Raw genomic sequence first — 22,986 nt, 5'->3', positions numbered from 1 at the left:
TTCTACCTATGAAGACTAGATCAGATTCTGGTTACAAAAGAACCAATTTTGTTTGAGTTTTAGAGAAATCATAAACATATCGTGTAAATGATGAAATAAAGCCTTGGTTCGAAATTTTAAATCTGTAGATTTTTACCCCCATTATTTAAATCATTCTGGAAATTTTACTTTTAGTTTCAAGCAATTTTTATGATCAGTGCGATTGATATACCCTCAAGAAGTGAAATCGGTCTGTATTGATGCCTTACATAAGGGACCGTTAAAATTAAATGCGATACACATTTTTGAGGGTCTAAAATGCCAGTAAAATTACATTTACATTCGGGCAAATCGGATAAAAACTACGGTTTGTAGAAGCCCAAGTAGTTAAATCGGGAGATGCACACCATATTTGTAGTCCTAAAATACCTAGTTTCAGGCTAATTGGATAAAGAACATACTACAGATTCTAGCAGCCCAAGAAATAAATTCAGGAGGTAGATATATATGGGGGCTATATAAAAACATGGACCAATACTCACAATTTTCGACACACCATCTAATGGTCCTCAAACAGCTCTGGAATTCCAATTTCAGATAAATTCTAGAATCCCTAGAAGTAAAATCGGGAGATCAGTCTATATGGGGATTATACCAAAACATGGATCGGTACGCACCATTTTCGACACACCTCTTTATGCTCCTAAAATACATCTAGATTCCTATTTTCCGGCAAATTTAATAAAAATTACGGATTCTAGAAGCACAAGAAATAAATTTGGGAGATCGGTCTATATGGGGGCTACACAAAACCATAGACCCATACACCCCATTTTCGGCACACCTATTTGTAGTCATAAAATACATTTAGAATTCAAATTTCAGGCAAATACAGTTTCTAGAAGTCCAAGAAATAAAATCGGGAAATTGGTCTATATGGGGGCTATACCAAACCATGGACCGATACGGACCATTTTCGACACACCTCTTTATGGCCCCAAAATGCCTCTAAATTTCCAATTTCAGGCAAATCGGATAGTAAATACAGTTTGTGGACGCCCAAAAAATAAAATCGGGAGATCGGTCTATATGGGGGCTATACCAAAACATGGACCGATGGGCACCATTTTCGAAACACCTCTTGACGGTCCCAAACTAAAATCGGATTGTAAATACAGTTTCTAGAAGTCCATGAAATAAAATCGGGAAATCGGTCTATATGGGGGCTATACCAAAACATGGAACGATACGGACCATTTTCGACACATCTCTTTATGGCCCCAAAATGACCCTAGATTTCCAATTTCAGGCAAATCGGATTTTAAATACAATTTCTAGAAGCGCAAGAAATAAAATCGGGAGATCGGTGTATATGGGCATCTATGGTTAGAAGAGAAATGGAAAATTTTACTATTTCTAAATTACTTATATAGTATACCTACATTTTGGAACCTGATGTCTTTAAATAAACACTGGCTTGTATTTATGTTTAATTTAAAATTTTAATTTATTAATTACAAAAAGTTGATTTAAGTCGATTTTGTTGTTTTGTTTTTTTGTTTGTTTTATTAAAAAATCTGTTTTGTACAAAGTATAATTTACAAAACGTTTAAATTTACATAATATAATAATAAAAAATAATTTTATTATAATAATAATTGTTATCAATTATTATATGTAATTTTACATATATATTTAAGTGTAAATTTAATTATAGTAATAATACATTTTTGCCAATGTAATTATCAAAATTTCTCATTTCACTTACAAACTTATAAAAAATGGATGGAAACCAAAAAAAAAACAAAATGCCATTGTAAAACAAAAACTAAGTTTCAATGAATTTACAACTAATACTAAATGCTGCCAAAAAAAAAAGAAAAAAAAAATGTTTTACGTCAAATGTTGGACACATTTAAAAATTCTAAAGAGAAAAAATATTTTACTATGCTAAAACTTCACAAGAGACAATAGTTATTTCGTTTTGTTTAAAAATTCGTGAGGTTTTGCTTAACATAGTACAAATTCATATTTTTTTGTTTCCTTTCTCTAGCAATAAATTAAATTGTATATACGTATGTAAAGTTTTATTGGATTCTTATTTTTACGTGTACATATGGTCATATTTATTTGTTGAACATTAAAATATAAGTGATCATAAATATGTTTTTGCATTTTTACTTTATGTTTTGTTCGCGACACACTAACAAATGTAATTACGCTTTTATGGGTTTCGAAAAAAACCTGAAAGTTTTTCCAATACAGTTATGGGCAAAATTGAATGAAGGAATTTAATTGTATAACAAGTGCAAAGAAAATAAATAAATGCAGCAGCAGTCAGCCAGCTGATATAAGTATACACACCTCAACGATGAGTTTTTTCCATAGAAGACAAATTTTGACAATATTGCTATAGAAATTAAATTTTTTTTATCCTTTAGAAATGAAATTTTGACAAAATTTGCTATTGAAATTAAATTTTGAAAAAAATGAGATTATGACAAAATTTCCTATATATCATAATTTTTGACAAAATGCCCTATAGAAAAGAAATTTGGCAAAATAGAAATGCCATTTTGAGAAAATTTTCAATAAAAATGAAATTTTTACGAAATTTCCTATAGAGATGACATTTTGAGAAAATTTTTTATAGAAATAAAAATTTGGAGAAATGTTTCCTATAGAAATGAAATTTTGACAAAATTTCCTATAGAAAAGAAATTTTGCCAAAAATTCTTACAAAAAAGAAATTTTGCCAAAATTTCTTATAGAATTGAAATTGGAAAAAAAAATTATAACAGAAATTAAATTTTGAAAAAAAAAACCAAAAACCTTTAGAAATGAAATTTTTAAAAATGTTCCTATAAAACTCAGGTTATGACAAAATTTACCATAGAAATGAGATTATGACAACATTTCATATAGAAATGAAATTTTGAGCAAATTTCCTATAGAAATGAAATTTTGAGAAAATTTCGTATAGAAATGAAATTTTGACAAAATTTCGTATAGAAAAGAAATTTTGAGAAAACCTCCTATAGAAATGAAATTTTGAGAAAATTTAATATAGAAATGAAATTTTGACAAAATTTCCTATAGAAATGAAATTTTCACAAAATTTCCTATAGAAATTAAATTTTCACAAAATTTCCTATAGAAATTAAATTTTGAAAAAATTTTTATAGAAATGAAATTTTAATAAAATTTCGTATAAAAAAGAAATTTTGACAAAATTTTGTATAAAAATGAAATTTTGACAAAATTTCTTATGGAAATCAAATTTTGAGAAAATTTCCTATAGAAATCAAATTTTGATAGAAATTAAATTTTGAGAAAATTTTCTGTAGAAGTGAAATTTTGCAAAATTTTTATAGAAATGAAATTCCCATAAAATTTCGTATAAAAAATGAAATTTTGACAAAATTTTTTATAAAAATGAAATTTTTACAAAATTTTGTATAGAAATGAAATTTTGACAAAATTTTGTATAGAAATGAAACTTTGACAAAATTTCGAACAGAAATCAAATTTAGAGAAAATTTGCTATAGAAATTAAATTTTGAGAAAATTTTCTGTAGAAGTGAAATTTTGCAAAATTTTTATAGAAATGAAATTCCCATAAAATTTCGTAAAAAAATGAAATTTTGACAAAATTTTTTATAAAAATGAAATTTTGACAAAATTTTGTATAAACATGAAATTTTGACAAAATTTTGTATAGAAATGAAATTTTTACAAATTTTCGTATAGAAATGAAATTTTGACAAAATTTCCTATAGAAATGAAATTTTGACAACATTTGCTATAGAAATTAAATTTTAAGAAAATTTTCTGTAGAAATGAAATTTTGAAACAATTTTATACAGAAATGAAATTTTGACAAAATTTCGTATAGAAAGAAAGTTTGAGAAAATGTCCTATAGAAATGAAATTTTGCAAAAAATTTATATAGAAATGAAATTTGACAAAATTTCGTATAGAAATGAAATGAATAAAATCCCCTATAGTAATGAAATTTTCATAAAATTTCGATTAAAAAACGACATTTTGATAAAATTTCGTATAGAACTGACATTTTGACAAAATTTTGTATAGAAATGAAATTTTGACAAAATTTCGTATAGAAATGAAATTTTGACAAAATTTCGTATAGTAATGACATTTTGACAAAATTTTGTATAGAAATTAAATTTTGACAAAATTTCGTATAGAAATGAAATTTTGACAAAATTTCGTATAGACAAATTTTGAAAAATTTTCGTATAAAATTAAATGAAATTTTAACAAAATTTCCTATAGAAATGAAATTTTGACAAAATTTGCTATAGAAATTAAATTTTGAGAAAATTTTCTGTAGAAATGAAATTTTGAAACAACTTTATATAGAAATGAAATTTTGACAAAATTTCGTATAGAAATGAAATTTTGAGAAAATTTTGTATGGAAATGAAATTTTGACAAAATTTCGTATAGAAATGGATTTTGACAAAATTTCGCATAGACAAATTTTGACATAATTTTGTATAGAAATGAAATTTTGACAAAATTTCGTATAGAAATGAAATTGTGACAAAATTTCGCATAGAAATTAAATTTTGACAAAATTTCGTAAAGACAAATTTTGACAAAATTTCGTATAGAAATGAAATTTTGAGAAAATTTTGTATAGAAATGAAATTTTGAAAAAAATTTGTATAGAAATGAAATTTTGACAAAATTTTGTATAGAAATGAAATTTTGACAAAATTTCGTATAGAAATTATATTTTGACAAAATTTCCTATAGAAATTACATTTTCAGAAATGAAAGTTTGAGAAAATTTCCTATAAAAATGTCATTTTAATAAAATCTTCTATAGAAATGAAAGTTTGAGAAAATTTTGTATAGAAATTAAATTTTGATAAAATTTTGAAATGAAATTTGGACAAAGAAAAATGTCAAACTAATTCAATTTTGTTCATTACTATATGTGGAATACTAAACAACTTTTTGCCACGCTATTTGTATTAATTTTTTGTATGTATTTTTATTTCCATGGTATATAAATGATTTTGCTCCGGATTTTATTAAAAAAAAAAACATAAATAGTTTATTATTATTCTTAATATTAATTGTATTATTATGTGATGATAATAGACAATTTACTTTTTATTCTTTGTTCCACTTAATTTATATTGTTGTGCTTTTTGTTTTTTTTTTTTTTTGTTACTTGTGGGTCGTTATCATTTTGTTTTTATCCATTTGGAATACATTTAAAAATAATGCATAAATATTAAATTTATTCAAATATTTAAGAGAATTGTTATACTTTCACACCATCTCTGAAGTTGAAGTGGAATAACAAAACAGTAAAAAAAGGTTTCATGTGAATACAATTTAGTTTAGTTTACATTAAGTTTTTAGAAAACTCTTTTTTTTAATTTTTTTGTTTCTTTGTATATATAAATGTTTTTGTTATCTCTTAATTAACACTTAAATTTTTTATTCTGGATTTTACTATGTCGTAATGGATTGAAATTGAATGCCACTTTAAGTTGAGTTTTGTTTGAGATTTTCTGTATTTTTTGTTTTGTTTCTTTTCATTGGGTTTGATGGTTGCTTGGTTGGTTTACTTTTTATCGTCCTTTTTCACATAGACAATTTCCGCATATTCAGTTGAAGTTTTTGGTGGCGGCAGTGGTTCATTATTTTCAGCGGGTTTTAATACAAGTTCTGCATAGACGAGTTGTTTATCTTCCTGTCACGATAAAAGAAAGAAGAACAAACAAAACAATGAAGGATGTATTAAGAATTTCAAAAAGTTTGGGTATTTTTCTGCGACTTATATAAAACTACTTTCACATATTGGAGTTCTATGATATCATTTATTATTTGTAGAAGATCAGAGATGACACATTAGCTGGAACATAGAAATTAAGGAGATGGATGTACTGTAGATGGCTTTTGTTTTAGAATGTTAAAATGCTACAGGTAAGAAAAGTCTAAAACCACGGCACTAAGAGAAATGCGTCTTCTTGGTAAATTTATCAGATGTGGTGAAAAAATTGAAATAGAATATAGAAAATTTTGTCAAAATTTTATTTCTGTAGAAAATTTTGTCAAAATTTTATATCTAAAGAAAATTTTGTGAGATTTTTATGTCTATACAAAATTTTTTCAAAATTTTATTTCTTTAGAATATTTTGTCAATATTTTATTTCTATAGGTAATTTTATAAAAATTTTATTTCTATAGAAAATTTTGTCAAAATTTTATTTCTATAGAAAATTTTGTTAAAATTTTATTTCTATAGAAAATTTTGTCAAAATTTTATTTCTATAGAAAGTTTTGTCAAAATTTTATTTCTGTAGAAGATTTTACCAAAATGTTATTTCTGTAGAAAGTTTTGTCAAAATTTTATTTCTATAGAAAATTTTGTAAAAATTTTATTTCTATAGAAAATTTTGTCAAAATTTTATTTCTATAGAAAATTTTGTCAAAATTTTATTTCTATAGAAAATTTTGTCAAAATTTTATTTCTATAGAAAATTTTGTCAAAATTTCATTTCTATAGAAAATTTTGTAAAAATTTCATTTCTATAGACAATTTTGTCAAAATTTCATTTCTATAGAAAATTTTGCCAGAATTTTATGTCTATACAAAATTTTGTCAACATTTTATTTTTATAGACAATTTTATTAAAAATTTTATTTCTATAGACAATTTTCTCAAAATTTTATTAAAAATGTTATTTCTATAGACAATTTTCTCAAAATTTTATTTTTATAGAAAATTTTTTTAAAAATTTTATTTCTATAGAAAATTTTCTCAACGATGTATTTTTATAGAAAATTTTGTCAAAATTTTATTTCTATAGAAAATTTTGGCAGAATTTTATAGTTATTCAAAATTTTGTGAAGATTTTATTTTTGTCAAAAATTTATTTTTGACAACCATCTATTATGACAGGAATAGCTGGACAGTTTTCGTAACTGTCTTGTTTCTATAGAAGTAAAATGGTGAAACATCGATTTATAAATGGTCTATCAGTTATGGTCATTAGAGACCATTAATTTAATGTAAAGAATTTCGAGTGCAACTTTCGATAAACAAACTTTCTCCCAAAAGACCGGCTCAGATGGCACGTTGGCAGTGGTTTAATTTAAAATTACAGCTTCCAAGGACATCGAGTGTATATGGATATTTCTCAAGTAATTATCTCCATACACAAAATCTGGGCCGACGGGAAATTTCCGTATTTATTTATGGACCTCAAAATTATCTAAATTCAAAATTTCTGACAAATGAAAATTTTAGACTGGGAAAAATTTCTTAAAACAAATCGGAAGATGGATTTATATGTAGGTGCTATATCACAAAACTTATGAACCATCTTCGAACTCGACATGCCTGCCAAAAATTCAGAACATTAGTTTCTACTGCTGTATTGCCTTAAAATTGTATCTTTATCAAGAGTATCTTTATCGGAGTCGAGCAAAATTTCTACGACTCCGGCTCCGACTCCACAGCCCTGATCTCGACACGGCGCCAAATTCCGCAGAGACACTTTTGTGCAATGTATGATGGATTTGCCGACCATTTGAAGTCAAAATTCTTGCCAAAGGTAATGAATTAAAAAAAAAAAATAATAATAACTGATCCTAAAAAGTTCGGTCAATTCAAGAGGCTACAGGATCGGTATATAGGGGCTACACCCAAATGTGGGTCGATATGACCAATTTGCAATACAATCCGACCTACATCAAGATCCGCTACTTGTGTCAAGTTTCACACTAACTTCTGATGTTTATTTTGAAAGTTGGTGTGATTTTAACAGACACTAGATCAACTCAGAATTTTACCACGACCAAGATTATATATACTTTACGGGATCAAAGACGAATATTTCGATATATACAAGGCGGGTATGCTAAACATTCCACCATGGTGACTGCCCTGTTGTTAGAAAGTAATTCTGACATCATGTACCAAAACTCAAGAGGATGGGATGCAATTTGAAGAGGCTTCGGAAGTTAAATCTGCGGGTCGGTTTACATAGGTCTATACCTATATGTAGTCCGATATGACCCATTTGCAATGCCATCCGACCTACATCAAACATTTACTATTTGTGCCAAGTTTCAAGTCGATAGCTTGTTCCTGTCAGAAGTTTATGTGATTTCAACAAACAGACAGACGGATATCGCTAAGTCTACTCAGAATATCACCACGACACAGAATTTATTGGGTTTGAACCAACAGTTCTATGTGTTACAAACGTAATGACAAAGTTCATATATCTCTCATACTATGTTGGCGGTTTCAAACAAAAATTAAAAAAAATATAACTTTATTTTGTGGCATTAGATATCAGCCACTCTGTAAAATAGAAGTATAAAATATAACAAGTATATACGAACGCAACTTTGGCCTTGAACGTTTTAGAAGGGATCGGTTTTTATTGGGGCTATATATATAAATATGGACTGATATGGACCAATATTTGCACGTTTGTTAAAGGCCATATACTAACAACTCGTACCAAATTTCAAACGGTTCTGATGACATTTGTTTATCCAAAAGCATCCGCAAGCTCAATCTGGGGATCGGTTTATATGGGTCCGATGGGAACCATCTTTTGTTACGCTTGTTATAGGTCGAAGATTAGCACCATGTATGAAATTTCAACCGATTCTGATGAAATTTGCTCTTCCAAAAGCCTCCGAAAACCAAATCGGATGGTCGGTTTATATGAGGGCTACACCTAAAAGAGGTCCGATATGGCCCATTTGCAATACCGCCCGATCTACATAGATTAAAACTACATGTTCCAAGTTTCAGGTCGATAGCGTGTTTCCATTGGAAGTTAGCGTGATTTCAACACATACTCGGACGGACGGACATCGCTAGCTCGACTCAAAATTTTAGGTTAGGTTAGGTTAGGTGGCCGCCCGATGTATCAGGCTCACTTAGACTATTCAGTCCATTGTGATACCACATTGGTGAACTTCTCTCTTATCACTGAGTGCTGCCCGATTCCATGCTAAGCTCAATGACAAGGGACCTCCTTTTTATAGCCGAGTCCGAATGGCGTTCCACATTGCAGTGAAACCACTTAGAGAAGTTTTGAAACCCTCAGAAATGTCACCAGCATTACTGAGCTGGGATAATCCACCGCTTTTTGGTGTTTGGTCGAAGCAGGAATCGAACCCACGACCTCGTGTATGCAAGGTGGGCATGCTAACCATTGCACCACGGTGGCTCCCAAATTTTACCACGATCCAGAAAATATATACTTTATAGGTTCTGTGACCAATATTTCGATGTGTTACAAACAGAATGACAAAGTCCTATGGTGGATGGTATAAAAATATTAAAATGGCTAAAAGAAGAGAGATATCTCGATGCCTGCAAAATAGGGTTCCCATGGTTATGATGACCTCATCCTTCATCTGAAATTAGTGCCGGGCGTTGGATTTTAATATTCCATTTTTAATACTCCATTTCCGATTCAAATTCAAGCTAATGTGTTGAAATGCTAGAATATTTTGTAGGGACTTATAAAACCGATTGTAATTATTTTTTTTTCGAGGACACTTGAGTAAATACTGTAGATGGGGGGGAGGGTTTCGTTAATACCTTTATAATGTTTGATGATTTTTATTTGAATGTCCATTCGGGTGAAGATGTTTGCCATATTATTACCTTTACGTATTAAAATATGAAATTCATGCATTTTTAACGTATTTGTAACAGAGAGAAAAAAATAGAGAAATATCCCATTAAAGTGAAATCAATGAAAACAAAATTTTTGAAAAATAATCAAAGGACTAGAAGAATTTTTAATGTCATTCTCTAAAAGAAAAGCAAATCTAAATGCATGCTTTAAAGGAATACCGAACAGAAGAGCGTGATGAGTTTTCATATCTCACATAAATATTTAGTAAAAGAACAAGTTTACAGACAGATAATTAATAGGAATAAGATGCGAAGAAAATTAAATAGAAGATTAAAAATTTAATAAAAAACTGATATTGTTTACTCTGGATCCCTGATCCATTTAAAAAATCCCCTATGTTATGTTACCCATAATAGCTAATGTCCCTCCATTTGAATTGAAATAATAAAAATTAAACATCTTTCAAATAGGGGTAAATGAACTTAAACTAGAAAAAAATGGACAAAAGAAATAATATTATGTAAAAAAATAGAAAGAAATAAAAACGAAATCATAATAACTACAATACCTTTGGTTGATTGTCATTGCCATCAGTGACACCATCAGTGGACAATTGTTCATTAGTGCTGGCTCCCGCAGCTGTTGTAGGTGTGGTGCCAACTTCGTTGCCATTATTACTGGTATCCGGTTCGATGTTCTTCCGTTTGCTAGATGCATCTCGTTCATTCATACGCTTGAATATGGCCGAGAATGAGGGCAATCGTTTAGATTTTTTGTTGTTACAACCATCCGCATTCATTTGGCCATTTGCATTAACTTCCGATGCTGCGGCTGTGGTTGCTGTTGCTGTGGAGGTGGCTTTCACATCGGCACTTTCTGTGTCACTGCTGTTTTGTGGTTCAATATTCCAGGATATTATGAAGAATTCGACACATTTGTTTTTTTTTCGAAGTTTATGTTTTCGTTGTTGTTTGTTTTGATTTCCGGCGGAGGGGGAGTAGGTTTTTGGTTAAGATCAAAACGTGTAATGTCATGGTGTTCAATATAATGACAATGATGTGAGATATCGATGACGTTGTTATCAAAATCGAGGAGGAAGGGAATTTATTAGAATATTAGGTTGATGATAGAAGTGCTTCATAGTAGCTAAATAGTGTGGGTTAGATTCTCTCAGTTTGTTAATATAAAGCTGCACTTTTTTTTACAAAATTATGATATAAAAAAATTTAAGAAAAATTATGATAAATAAAATTTTGTTAATTTTGTGAGTGAACATTTTCCACAATTCTCCAAATAAAATAATTCATATAATACGGCCGGAATAAATCTTATCTTTCCTCCACCAAGAATTGCATACAAAACTATACTACACCAAAATTAATTGATCCTATTAATTTTTAATTGAAATGTCTTGAATCAAATTTCCAATAAATTTTTTATTTATTTATTAATTATTAAGTAACAATGGTTACCATGCCCGCCGACTTCAACCGAACACCAAAAAATTTTTCAGCGTTGGATTATCCCACCTCAGTAATGCTGGTGACATTTCTGAGGCTTTCAAAGTTTCTCTAAGTGGATTCACTGCATTGTGGAACGCCGTTCGGAGTCGGCTATAAAAAGGAGGTCCCTTGTCATTGAGCTTAACATCGGGTACCACTCAGTAATAGGAGAGAAGATCACCAATGTGGTATCACAATGGACAGAAGAGTCTAAGTGAGCCTGATACATCGGGCTGCCACCTAAACCTAAACAATTAAAATAAATTTCAAATACAATTAAAATGTTAACCGAACCAATATTGCTGATATTTTTTTCTGTGTATGGACCGATATTACAACATTTTTATGTGGCTTCTGAAGAATGCATTCTATCGACACACACACATGGGAACCGCCAATATATAATAATTTTAACCGATATAAACTAATTTTTCGATGATTTTAATAGCTTAGGCTAAAATTACCGTGGTGCAATGGTTAGCATGCCCGCCTTGCATACACAAGGTCGTGGGTTCGATTCCTGCTTCGACCGAACACCAAAAAGTTTTTCATCGGTAGATTATCCCACCTCAGTAATACTGGTGACATTTCTGAGGGTTTCAAAACTTCTCTAAGTGGTTTCACTGCAATGTGGAACGCCGTTCGGACTCGGCTATAAAAAGGAGGTCCCTTGTCATTGAGCTTAACATGGAATCCGGCAGCACTCAGTGACAAGAGAGAAGTTCACCAATGTGGTATCACAATGGACTGAATAGTCTAAGTGAGCCTGATACATCGGGCTGTCACCTAACCTAACCTAACCTAGGCTAAAATTGTGGGAATTATGATGGGAGGCGCTTTTATTTACTCCGGTTAGAAAGCACAACTAGCCAGCAAAAAATTACTTCTTCCCTTAGAAGATTATCTGAATATAACAAATTCCAACAAATTTACAGCATTGTGTTTCTTATATTTTTTCCTTGGAGTAAACTCTACTTTATAGAGTTTCAATGATAGCAAAAAAGAATAGAGCGGAGTATGATCTATTGTGGATTGCGATAATCTTTTCAATTTTGGAATGTAATCATTGGAACTACTTGTTTTTGAGAGAATAAATTGTTTCATTCTGGAAGTTTCATCCCTTTATAAGAATCGATTGTAGATGCGGAAGTGGGAGTAGTCACTGTTACCACTCAAGCCCAAAATAATCTAGTAAAATTTGGAAAAAATTTTACCAAAAACCCAACAAAAATTTTATTTTGCAAAATTCTATTTTGTCAAAATTTTATTTCTATATAAAATTGTCCCAAAATTTTATTTTTATAGGAAATTTTGTCAGAATGTTATTTTTATAGGAAATTTTGTCAGAATGTTATTTTTAAAGGAAATTTTGTTAAAATTTTATTTCTATAGAAAAATTTGTTAAAATTTTATTTCTATAGAAAATTTGTGAAGTACCTCTTAGTTGGAATTGAATAATTTGCAAAATCTACCAAAACATTAAGATTTCTACCAATCTACCAAACAGTAAAAAATCTACCATTTTGGTTAGAATTCTACCAATTGTGACAACCGTAGTACCACAATCGAATTAATTGGGTTGTGGTATCTTAAAACTTCTTAACATCGTTTTCAAAATTGTGAGTTAGTCCATACGTGGTATATATTAGACAAAAAAGGTATGTATAGATAAGTCTAAAAATAATTACGAATCGACATGGACTTTTGCACGGTACGTAGAGAGCCAGAATTGAAATATGGGGGTCGCTCATATGTGGGCTATATACAATTATGAACTTGATATGAACCAATTTTCGTGTGAATGTGGATCTATTTATCTGAGGGCTATATATAACTATAGACCGATATGGACCTAGTTAGGCATGGCCATATACTAGCACAATGTACCAAATTTCAACTGACTCGGATGAAATTTGCTCCTCCAAGTGGCTCCAAAATCAAATCTCGGGATCGGTTTATATGGGGGCTATATATGATTATAGACTGATATGGACCACTTTTGGCATGGTTGTTAAATATCATATACTAACATCACGTTCCAAATTTCAACCGAATCGGATGAATTTTGCTCTTCCAAGGGGCTCCGGAGGTCAAATCTGGGGATCGGTTTATATGGGGGTTATATATAATTATGGACCGATTTCGACCAATTTTTTCATGGGTGTTTGAGGTCATATATTAACACCACGTTCCAAATTTCAACCGAATCGGATGAATTTTGCTCTTCCAAGGGGCTCCGGAGGTCAAATCTGGGGATCGGTTTATATGGGGGCTATATATAATTATGGACCGATGTGGACCAATTTTTGCATGGTTGTTAGAGACCATATGCCAACACCATGTACCAAATTTCAACCGGATCGGATGAAATTTGCTTCTCTTAGAGGCTCGGCAAGCCAAATCGGGGGATCGGTTTATATGGGGGGCGTGCCCGCCATGCATACACAAGGTCGTGGGTTCGATTCCTGCTTCGACCGAACACCAAAAAGTTTTTCAGCGGTGGATTATCCCACCTCAGTAATGCTGGTGTCATTTCTGAGGTTTCTCGTCTTGTCATTGAGCTTTACATGGAATCAGGCAGCACTCAGTGATAAGAGAGAAGTTCACCAATGTGGTATCCCAATGGACTCAATAGTCTAAGTGAGCCTGATAGGGCTGCCACCTAACCTAACCTAAAATTTGAGGATAAAATAATTCATTCTGGAAGTCACATATCTTTATAACAAGAATCGATTGTGGATGCGAAATGGATACTACAAAATTTAACTGATTCCTTAAAGCATTCCGATTTTGGAAATTTTGTGCTAGATATAAGACCACTGCCGTGTAGTTTTTTGTAATGCAGAAGTTCAATTTAAAACAGTTTCTAAATTTTTTGTGACAAAGGACAAAACACCGATCCATACACGTGAAGAAGGAACAAACGAAGCATACTTCGAAAAAGTTCGAGGGGGTCCCATCTAGTGTTGTCAATATTGGGCATCGCACCCCAATCGAGAATTGTCTTTCGTGAATGGGGATGAAATAATTGATTAGGGGATTCTATTGGGATTATCTAGGAATTTGAAAAAATGTTAAGGAGATTTTTTGAAACTTTTCTTATAGAAATAGGTCGCCGAATATTATAAATGGAGCATTCTCGATTAGAAATGGACGCAGAAGCCCAATGTTTGGAGATTCGATGGAGAATATCTAGGGATTTGAAAAATTTTTGTGGAGATTTTTTGAAATCTTTTGTATTGAAGTATGTCCCCGTATATTAAAATAGAGCATTGTCGTTTAGAAGTAGACGCAGAAGCCCAGTCGCAAATTTACACTTTACTATGCATGACTAAGACATTATTCTATTATTGTGAACAAATTTCGAGAAGGATTAGGCTCTAAATTTTGTCGGCTTCCCTGTGCGTATGCTGACATTATATCCCATAAATATACCAAACTGGTATGATGAAGACTTTCAACCTTTTGCAAATTATTTCAGAATTTTGAGAGTAGAAAGTATGTGAGATTGGGTTCTAGGAATTTACTATTCATTTCAATGGAAATACATTGAAATGTTCAGTTGCTCTACGTTTTAATTTATCAAAAGGTAAATCAATATATTTTTTATTTATTTTTCATAAAAAAAATTTCACAAATGTATTGGGTATTTTAATTTAACCCTCTAATGCCCAAATTTTTTTGCCAGCTGATTAAATTTTCAATATTAACGACACAAAAGCAAGAGAACTAAGCAAGAAAATTTTGTACGATAAAATTCAGCATATGCTGCAAAGCCTCTTGAATAGTTTCAAATAAGTTTTCTTTTTATTTTGCCCATTTTCGTTGTCTTAAGGTGTGTTTTACTAAAAACTTCCTTATTAAATGAAGGCCGCCTAAAGGCGGGCTTGGGCATTTGAAGGTTAAGTTGGGAAGTTTTGGGGATGAAAATTTTCCACTAACATATAGGGCCATTATCTAGACAAAAACAAACAAATATCCCTACAGCGAAAAGCCATCGACTGCCGCAAATCTCTCAACGAGATGACTAAGCAGCACAATATTCGCCTAATGTGGGTGCCTGATCATAAGAACATAACGGGGAACTGCGAAGCGGATGAGTTAGCAATGCTAGGGACTACCTTACATATTCCAGGGGAACTAGAATCTGTTGGCATGCCTCTGGCTACCTGCAATCTCTTACTGCGTGAGAAGGCTGTTATAATGGCAAATGTTCGATGGGAGAATTGCAAGGCCCATTTAAACTTAAACCGCACTCTAGATATGCTAGTGTTCTCGAGATGTCAGATATCACTCCTGATATCTGCTATAACGGGTCGCTGTCTGATAGGCGATTTTACAAAAACTATTGGCGCGAAGTATAATGACTATTGTATAAGCTGTCATGATGTGGAGGAAAAGGAATCAATTAAACACCTCTTGTGTGAGTGTGCTGCATTTTGTGTAAAGGTAAGCGGAATGACAAAGTTAATATACCCTCCATCGTATGGTGGAGGGTATAAAAATAGTTCGTCAGAGTTCGTCAACTAACAAACTCTGGATATGATTAGAATCGTCTTGGCAATTAAATGCGTCAGCTTAATATTTTGTCATGAAAATGAATAAGTTAGTGAACACAGGTAAATTTCGAATGTTCTGGTGCAGATTTCCATATTGACGTCCCCATTTTCAAAATAGCGGTGCTGGTTTTATTTTATTTTGAACGTTTGTGGAACATAAAATTGCCATAGTTTGGAATGACTTTTCCTATATTCTACATAATCAATATATCATATTTTCTGTAAACCTACTAATGAAATAAATTCACCTAAACCATAAACACATATTCACCATTGTAGAATTCTTGTATTTGCATAGCATTTTATTTACAATGATTTTTATTACTATGTCATAGAAAATGAAACATAAAAATAAGAATTTTCCTTAAGCATTTAATTATCAGTACGAACATATCGAATGTATTAGTACAAAAATATATTAATTGTAAGACTAAAATATATATAAAAAAAACAATATGCATTTTGAATTATAAATTAATAGAATTTACAGATAAATGAATATTATGAATAATAAATTAATATTAAATTAAACATTCTATTAAAAACACACAATTGCATATACAAATAATACAATAGACTGGAATGTGATTAATGGCATTGAATGTTTTACGGAGAAAAAAAATTAGCCAACACTAATATTATCAGTATGATGAAAAAAGTATAATAATAATTACAATGAAAATTAAATATAATAAGGAAATAAGTAAAAAAGAAATACATTCACAACATCTAATAGAAGTAAAAAAACAATGTCAACTTTAATTACCACTATGTACTATCTATACAAAGAATTTAAGAAAAAACGTTTATAAATATTAAATATTATTTTGGGGTTTTTATGTGTTTCAAAAATTGCTGTCATTATTTGCATTGATTTCAGTTGAGGCATAAAAAACATTCACAAAACTCTTTGACAATAATCTGCATTAACCATAAAGTGTTAAGTGTAATTGGTAAAGAGCAAAATGAGTTGTAATTAATTAGGCTTTTGTCTGATATGTCATTACACGATTAAATTGTCCATGTTAAAAATGTTTTTAATAGTTTTATACATTTATTTAGTTTTTTTTTGTAATTTTTCTTTTAGATAAGGCACTTAAAAAATCGATTAATAATTTATTTTTTATTGAAAACAAATGCAATCGAATGGCATTCCCAAGATAGTTAGGATTTTATTTTTATATAATAACCTGAGCAACAAATATATAGGACAAACTTAACTACTTTGGAAGACTATAAAACGATTAATGTTCTAATATTGTTACTATTCTTTATGAAGTTGTATTCATTATAATTCGGAAATACCATTCAAATTCTAAGAAGTTTGTTTTCTCTAATTGTTTAGTTTTTGCAAAAGCGTGTTTTGTTTTTTTTTTTTTGGCGTCATGGAGTTTTCGTTTAGCATTATTAATAGTTGTGAAGTAACTAGCAGTCTTCACGACGCCTGTTTTGTGTGCATTTATTTTAAAACTTAAAAAAAAATGGGAAAGATTGCCAGTTATATTTTAGTCTTCAATTCAATGAAATACGTTGCAAGGGTTGTGATGAGAATAAAAAAGTTGTGGTTGAATACTAAGGTGAAATCAACGACTGGTATTAATACATCCACCCTGGATTTTAATGCTACTAAGAATTCATTTAATTTATTGGATCGCAGACCATTATTTTAAAATTCTAAGAACATAAATTAATATACTCCAGCTCTATTGTAGAGATCATACAGTTGGTAGAGTATAAAACATCTCATTCCAGCTCTGACTATACAATTGATTCCAAATAATTTTATATTTAAAAGTAAAACATTGTGTTACATTAACGGTATTTTTTCTTTCAAACTCTTCATAAATAACTTGATGAAATTTTTTCGGATTTTGTATGAAATTGTTCGTACTTTCTACGAAACTATTTCGTGCTTTCAATATAATTGTAATATTTGTAAGTTAATAATTTTATTATTTCCAAATTGAATAATTTTCGAGGATCGCAGATACGTTTTTATATTTAGATTCCTAATCATTGGAATTGTAGATTTTGAGCCAGTGTTACGGTTGGGAATTTCTAAAAAGTGGCACAAAAAGTGTCACGCGCAAAAAAAAGTGGCACAATCATTGCTAAAAAGTGGCATACATTCTTATAAAGAACATGTATAGAAATAATAGTTTTTGTTTGTGAAATCATTTGTTTCAAAAAGTGTCACTTTTCATAGAGCGTGTCATACTCATTATAAAAAATGCACAATTTTTCATATACAAAAAGTAACAATTAAAGGATTTTATATGGGTTATTATATTGATTTTTTTAAATTTATGTCCTGACTAGCCTAACAATAATTTTATTGTCATTTCAATAAAACATCACTTCTTGAAATTCAATATTGTGGAGATAAACACGGTTTATCAATTATAGAATAGTTAGGTTAGGTTAGGTGGCAGCTCACTTAGACTATTCAGTCCATTGTGATACCACAGTGGTAAACTTCTCGCTTATCACTGAGTGCTGCCCGATTCCATGCTAAGCTCACTGACAATGGACCAACTTTTTATAGCCAAATCCGAACGGCGTTCCAAATTGCACTGACACCACTTAGAGAAGCTTTGAAACATTCAGAAATGTCACCAGCATTACTGAGGTGGGTTAATCCACCGCTGAAAAACTCTTTGGTGTTCGGTCGAAGAAAGAATCTAACCCACGACGACGATGCAAGGCGTTCATCCTAACCATTGCATCACGGTGGCTCCCATTATATAATATTTGTTTTGCATACTTTTAGGAGGTAAACGTGACCATTGAAAACATTATGGAAAAAAGGGAAAATTGCTCACAAATATTCGACTCGAAAACTCGATTATTTGTTAAGACAACGAATATTTCTGTAATCTTAATGGGATTTATTATTCATTAATGTAAATAAAAAGTATCATAGCATCACAAAAAGGAGACCCATAAGTATCACTATTTGAAAAAGTGCTAAATTTGCCACTAAAGTGACACAGCGCAAACTTTGGTTACTGTTGAGAATTTATGAAAAGTTTCTCTCGCATTAAAAATTTTAAAAATGCATATCACAACATGAAAGAAAATTGTGTTTGACTAAGGTCAACTTGGCTTTAATAATTCTGAAATTTTTTCAAAATTAATGAAACTGTTGACATTTTATATCTTTTCTACAACAATAGCAGATGTGTTTCATATCATTAATTTAAAGACGTCCCAGCAAAAAAAAATTGGAAGTTGTTTCACAAACATTTCTTTTAAAGCCCATCCTAGAATCCTCCATCGAGTTTTTTCAACTTCCGATGCAGTCCTTTTGGACAAGTCCACAAACATTTCTTCTAAAGCGCATCGTGGGATCCCCCAATGATTTTTTTTCTACTTCCAATGCAGTCCTTGTGGACAAGTGTTAGAAAAAACGCAATCAGCCTATTTTAAGTGCAAATTTTGGACAATTAAAGTTTACAAAAAATAGAAAACTAATAAAAAAATAAAAAAAATAGAAGATTCATAAAAAAAAATTTAAAAAAAAAAAATAAATTTCATCCCCGCTGGAATTTGAACCTGTGCCGTTTGACTTTTTCGTTTCCATGGAAGTTCTTTTTAGAAGGTTTTGCACATTACGAGAATTTTTAATTTTTTGTTGATTTTTAATGGAAGAAATATATTTATACGAAAATATATGCCGGAAATAAAAAATAAAAACGATACATAACATAGAAAAATATTTTTTTTAGAAAAATATTTGATAAAAAATTGCCGCTGGTGAGATTTGAACCTGCGTTTCTTATTTTTTCGTTCACACTAATAAAGAACATCTTGAGAAGCAATTAGAATGTTATTCCTTGTGTCGTATTACGATCATATCACAAACATTTGAATTGACCTTTCGACGCTTTATGTTCAATGGCGTTTGTGGCTGAGTGTGCTAAGGCGTTCTGTTATGGTACCTGCAAACCCAGGTTCAACCCCTGCTCGGAGCGAAAAAGTTTTTCAAATTGTAAAAATTAGATAATAGGAAAATAACAGTGTTAATAAAACATATGGATGAAAAAAAAAGTGAAATTGGTTGAAAAAAAATTTTTTTTTCGATTTTTAAATTTCTTCATTCAAATTAACTTCCAGGGCACAACTTCTAAAGCAATGAAAAGGATCCAGAAAGGGAGTACTTCCGTCCTATGACAAGCTCATGTAAAATTCATTGGAGATGATCCAAGTTTGCACTACTTCCGGATCACAGATTGGGGATCCAAACTACTTTTTTGGAAACTCTTTTTTTGCTGGGGTGTTTTTACTTGAAAGATATTTAGCATAATTTCTATTTGAAGTCGAGTCTGAACTTAGAAATTTGGAAAGAATATTTAGAAAAAACTACTAAATTACAATCAATTAAGTACTCAAAAGAGATCTACGTCTTCAAGGTATCCTTATTTCAACCGGGCAAACATTTTTTACAGTGTAATGGTATTTGGGATCAAATTGTATAAAAAATTGTATAGTATGAAAGAAATTAACAAGTATATACGGCCGTAAGTTTGGCTAGGCCGAATCTTAAGTACCCTTCACCATGGATTGCGTAGAAACTTCTACTAAAGACTGTCGTCCACAATCGAATTACTTGGGCTGCGGTAACACTTGCCGATGGCAAGGTATCTTGAAACTTCTTAACACTGTCTTCTAAATTGTAAGTTACTCCATACGGGGTATATATTAAAAAAAAAAACTGCCGATTAAATACGTATATAATTCAGTTTGACAAAATTTTCTATAGAAATAAAATTTTGCGAACATTTTCTATAGAAATAAGCTTTTAACAAAATTTTCTATAAAAATAAAATTTTGCGAACATTTTCTATAGAAATAAAATTTTGACAAAATTTTCTATAGAAATAAATTTTTTATAAAATTTTCTATAGAAATAAAATTTTGACAAAATTTTCTATAGAAATAAAATCTTGGTAGATTATTTTTGGCTCGAGTGGCAGCCATGATTATGAACTGATTACGCACGATTTTTTTGGAAGCACTCACGCACACTCACGAAAAGAAAATTTGTACTCACGCACACTCACGCACGAAAACGTTGATACTCACGAAAAATACCGTGACTAACGAAAAATATCGTGACTCACGAAAAATATCGTGACTCACGAATAATTTTATGATTAATTTACCTTACCGAAGTGTCTGAAAACATGAGCATTATTAAAATCGAGAGTGTTATTAAACTCTTAACATCCCAGGTGTCACTAAAATTGTAATTGAATTTAACTCTTAAGCGTTTTATGTTGGTGAGCAGGAATGTTTTCGTGAGTGTAATTCGTTACTCAAGCACACTCACGAAGATATTATTTTCGTGACTCACGCACGACATTTTGGTTTGTTATACACGCTCACATACACTCACGCTGTTGTCATGAGTGTGACTCACGACTCACGCACGAATCACGAAAATTTTCGTGAGTCACGACAATTTCGTGTCACGTGCATACCTCTAATAAATATAGACCGATATGGACCAATTTTGGCATGTTTGTTAGCAGCCATATAGTTGCGCAATGTACCAAATTTCAACCGAATCGGATGAATTTCGTTCCTCCAAGAGGTTCCGCAGGTCAAATCTGGGGATCAATTTATATGGGGGCTATATATAATTATGGACGGATATGGACCCATTTTTGCATCGTTGTTAAAGATCGTATACTAACACCAAAATATCAACCGGATCGCGTGAATTTTGCTCCTCCAAGATGCTCCGGAGTTCAAATCTGGGGATCGACCCAGAATATATATACTTTATGGGGTCTTAGAGCAATATATCTGTGTTACAAACGGAATGACAAAGTTAATATACCCCCCCATCCTAGGGTCGAGGGTATAAAAAGAGGCACACTATGACCAAAATATGTACTTGATTCTAGGAAACAAAATTTAAATTATTCTTTTTTCTGCTGTTTTCGTCATGTGCTATCAGAGTCTTTTAAAATCCAAATTCGGACCCGACTACAAGTATAAATTATGCTTTGTTTCAAGTAGAAAGTCTTTAAAATAAAGTGTTGAAAAATTCTCCGTTTGTAAACACTTTTTCACAATTCCATTAATTCAAAATTATTAAAGCTAAGTTGACCTTAGTCAAACAAAATTTTCTTTCATTTTAGGATACCCATGTTTAAGTCGAATCACTTAAAACACGGTATCTAAGAGTTTTCTATGCTAAGAAAAATTCGAATTCGTATTTAAGGGCATGAAATATTTGGCCTCACGACAATATATTTTTTTTAACACTGAATTTAACACTGAATTACTAATTATAGTAATATTAATTTGGACCAGTTTTGGTATATGTTTCTGAGGCTAAAAACACCTCAAGCCGTTTTCATTACCCTGGGAAGATGTTTAACACAGAGAATATATTACACAAGTACTATGTATATCACTGGACTTATTTAATCTTGAAATATTATTGAATCTACTAAATCTGCGACTGACAATCTTTCCGTTAAAAGAAAAAAAAAAAAATAATAATAAAAATTATAAATAAATTCAATAATGTTTAATCTATTCTTTCGCTTAGTCTTCGTTTAACATCCGAACGCCTTATATTTCCGTTTCCGTAGGCACATATATCTTCGACTCTGTCGTTGTAGTTGGTTTTGGTACAGGTGGTGCTGGAGCAGGAGCTTTCGTCGATGGTGTTGGTGTTCGGGGACGTGGTTCGGGAGTTTTTGTCGTTTGAGCACGATTTGCCAATAGACGAGCTTGTTTCTCCAAGATTTCCCTTTGATCTTTAGGTATCCAACGGGAGAATCTTGATTCGGGAATTCCCAATTGATTGCCTTTTGCTAAGAGGTCAGCCTGTTCGGTGGAATTTTCACCATTATCTACAGATTTGCGGGTATTACGACCACCAGCCGAAGCCATAACCGAACGTAAGGGTATGGTTGTGGGATTATAAACACTGCTCTCGCGATCGGTGGCATATTCAAAGGAATCATCTTCAGCATCTGAGGTAAGGCGTCGTCTTTGAACATCGGATATATCATGATCACCAGCATGACCATTAGATGATGTGGCACCATTATTGGGTATTATAGTGACCCCATTTGGGGTTTCTAGAAGGGCAACACTTTGACCATGCTGCTGAGGGTTGCCACTGTAGCATAAATGTATAAGGATTTTGCAGTTGTTGTTGTTGTTTAATACAAAAAAATGGTTGGTTTTGTTTTGTTTGGTATTTATATGTGTGTGTTGGTTGGTTATTTTTGAACATCATTCATCATCAACATCATGAAGCAT

At 31.1% G+C, this 22,986-nt stretch overlaps 1 protein-coding gene across 4 annotated transcripts in view; it reads right to left on the bottom strand.

The window, feature by feature from the left end:
- Positions 1-4,881: 4,881 nt before the first annotated feature.
- Positions 4,882-22,986, bottom strand: part of Fas3 (fasciclin 3) — a 495,918-nt gene continuing 477,813 nt past the window's right edge. The window contains exons 6-7 of one of the 4 annotated variants that reach the window (XM_075296725.1): positions 10,207-10,525; positions 4,882-5,716 (exon numbers count right to left, since the gene is read on the bottom strand). In XM_075296725.1, the coding sequence (XP_075152840.1) occupies positions 5,588-5,716; positions 10,207-10,525 (448 nt within the window). In that variant the 3' untranslated portion in view covers positions 4,882-5,587. Of the gene's footprint in view, positions 5,717-10,206; positions 10,526-16,774; positions 22,844-22,986 lie in introns of those variants that run through there. The other 3 variants (XM_075296726.1, XM_075296728.1, XM_075296724.1) reach the window with 3 other exon arrangements.

The sequence above is a fragment of the Haematobia irritans genome, chromosome 2 (genome assembly GCF_050003625.1).
Source record: "Haematobia irritans isolate KBUSLIRL chromosome 2, ASM5000362v1, whole genome shotgun sequence".
Classification (NCBI taxonomy): domain Eukaryota; kingdom Metazoa; phylum Arthropoda; class Insecta; order Diptera; family Muscidae; genus Haematobia; species Haematobia irritans.
This window is presented reverse-complemented; position numbering and strand designations above follow the sequence as displayed.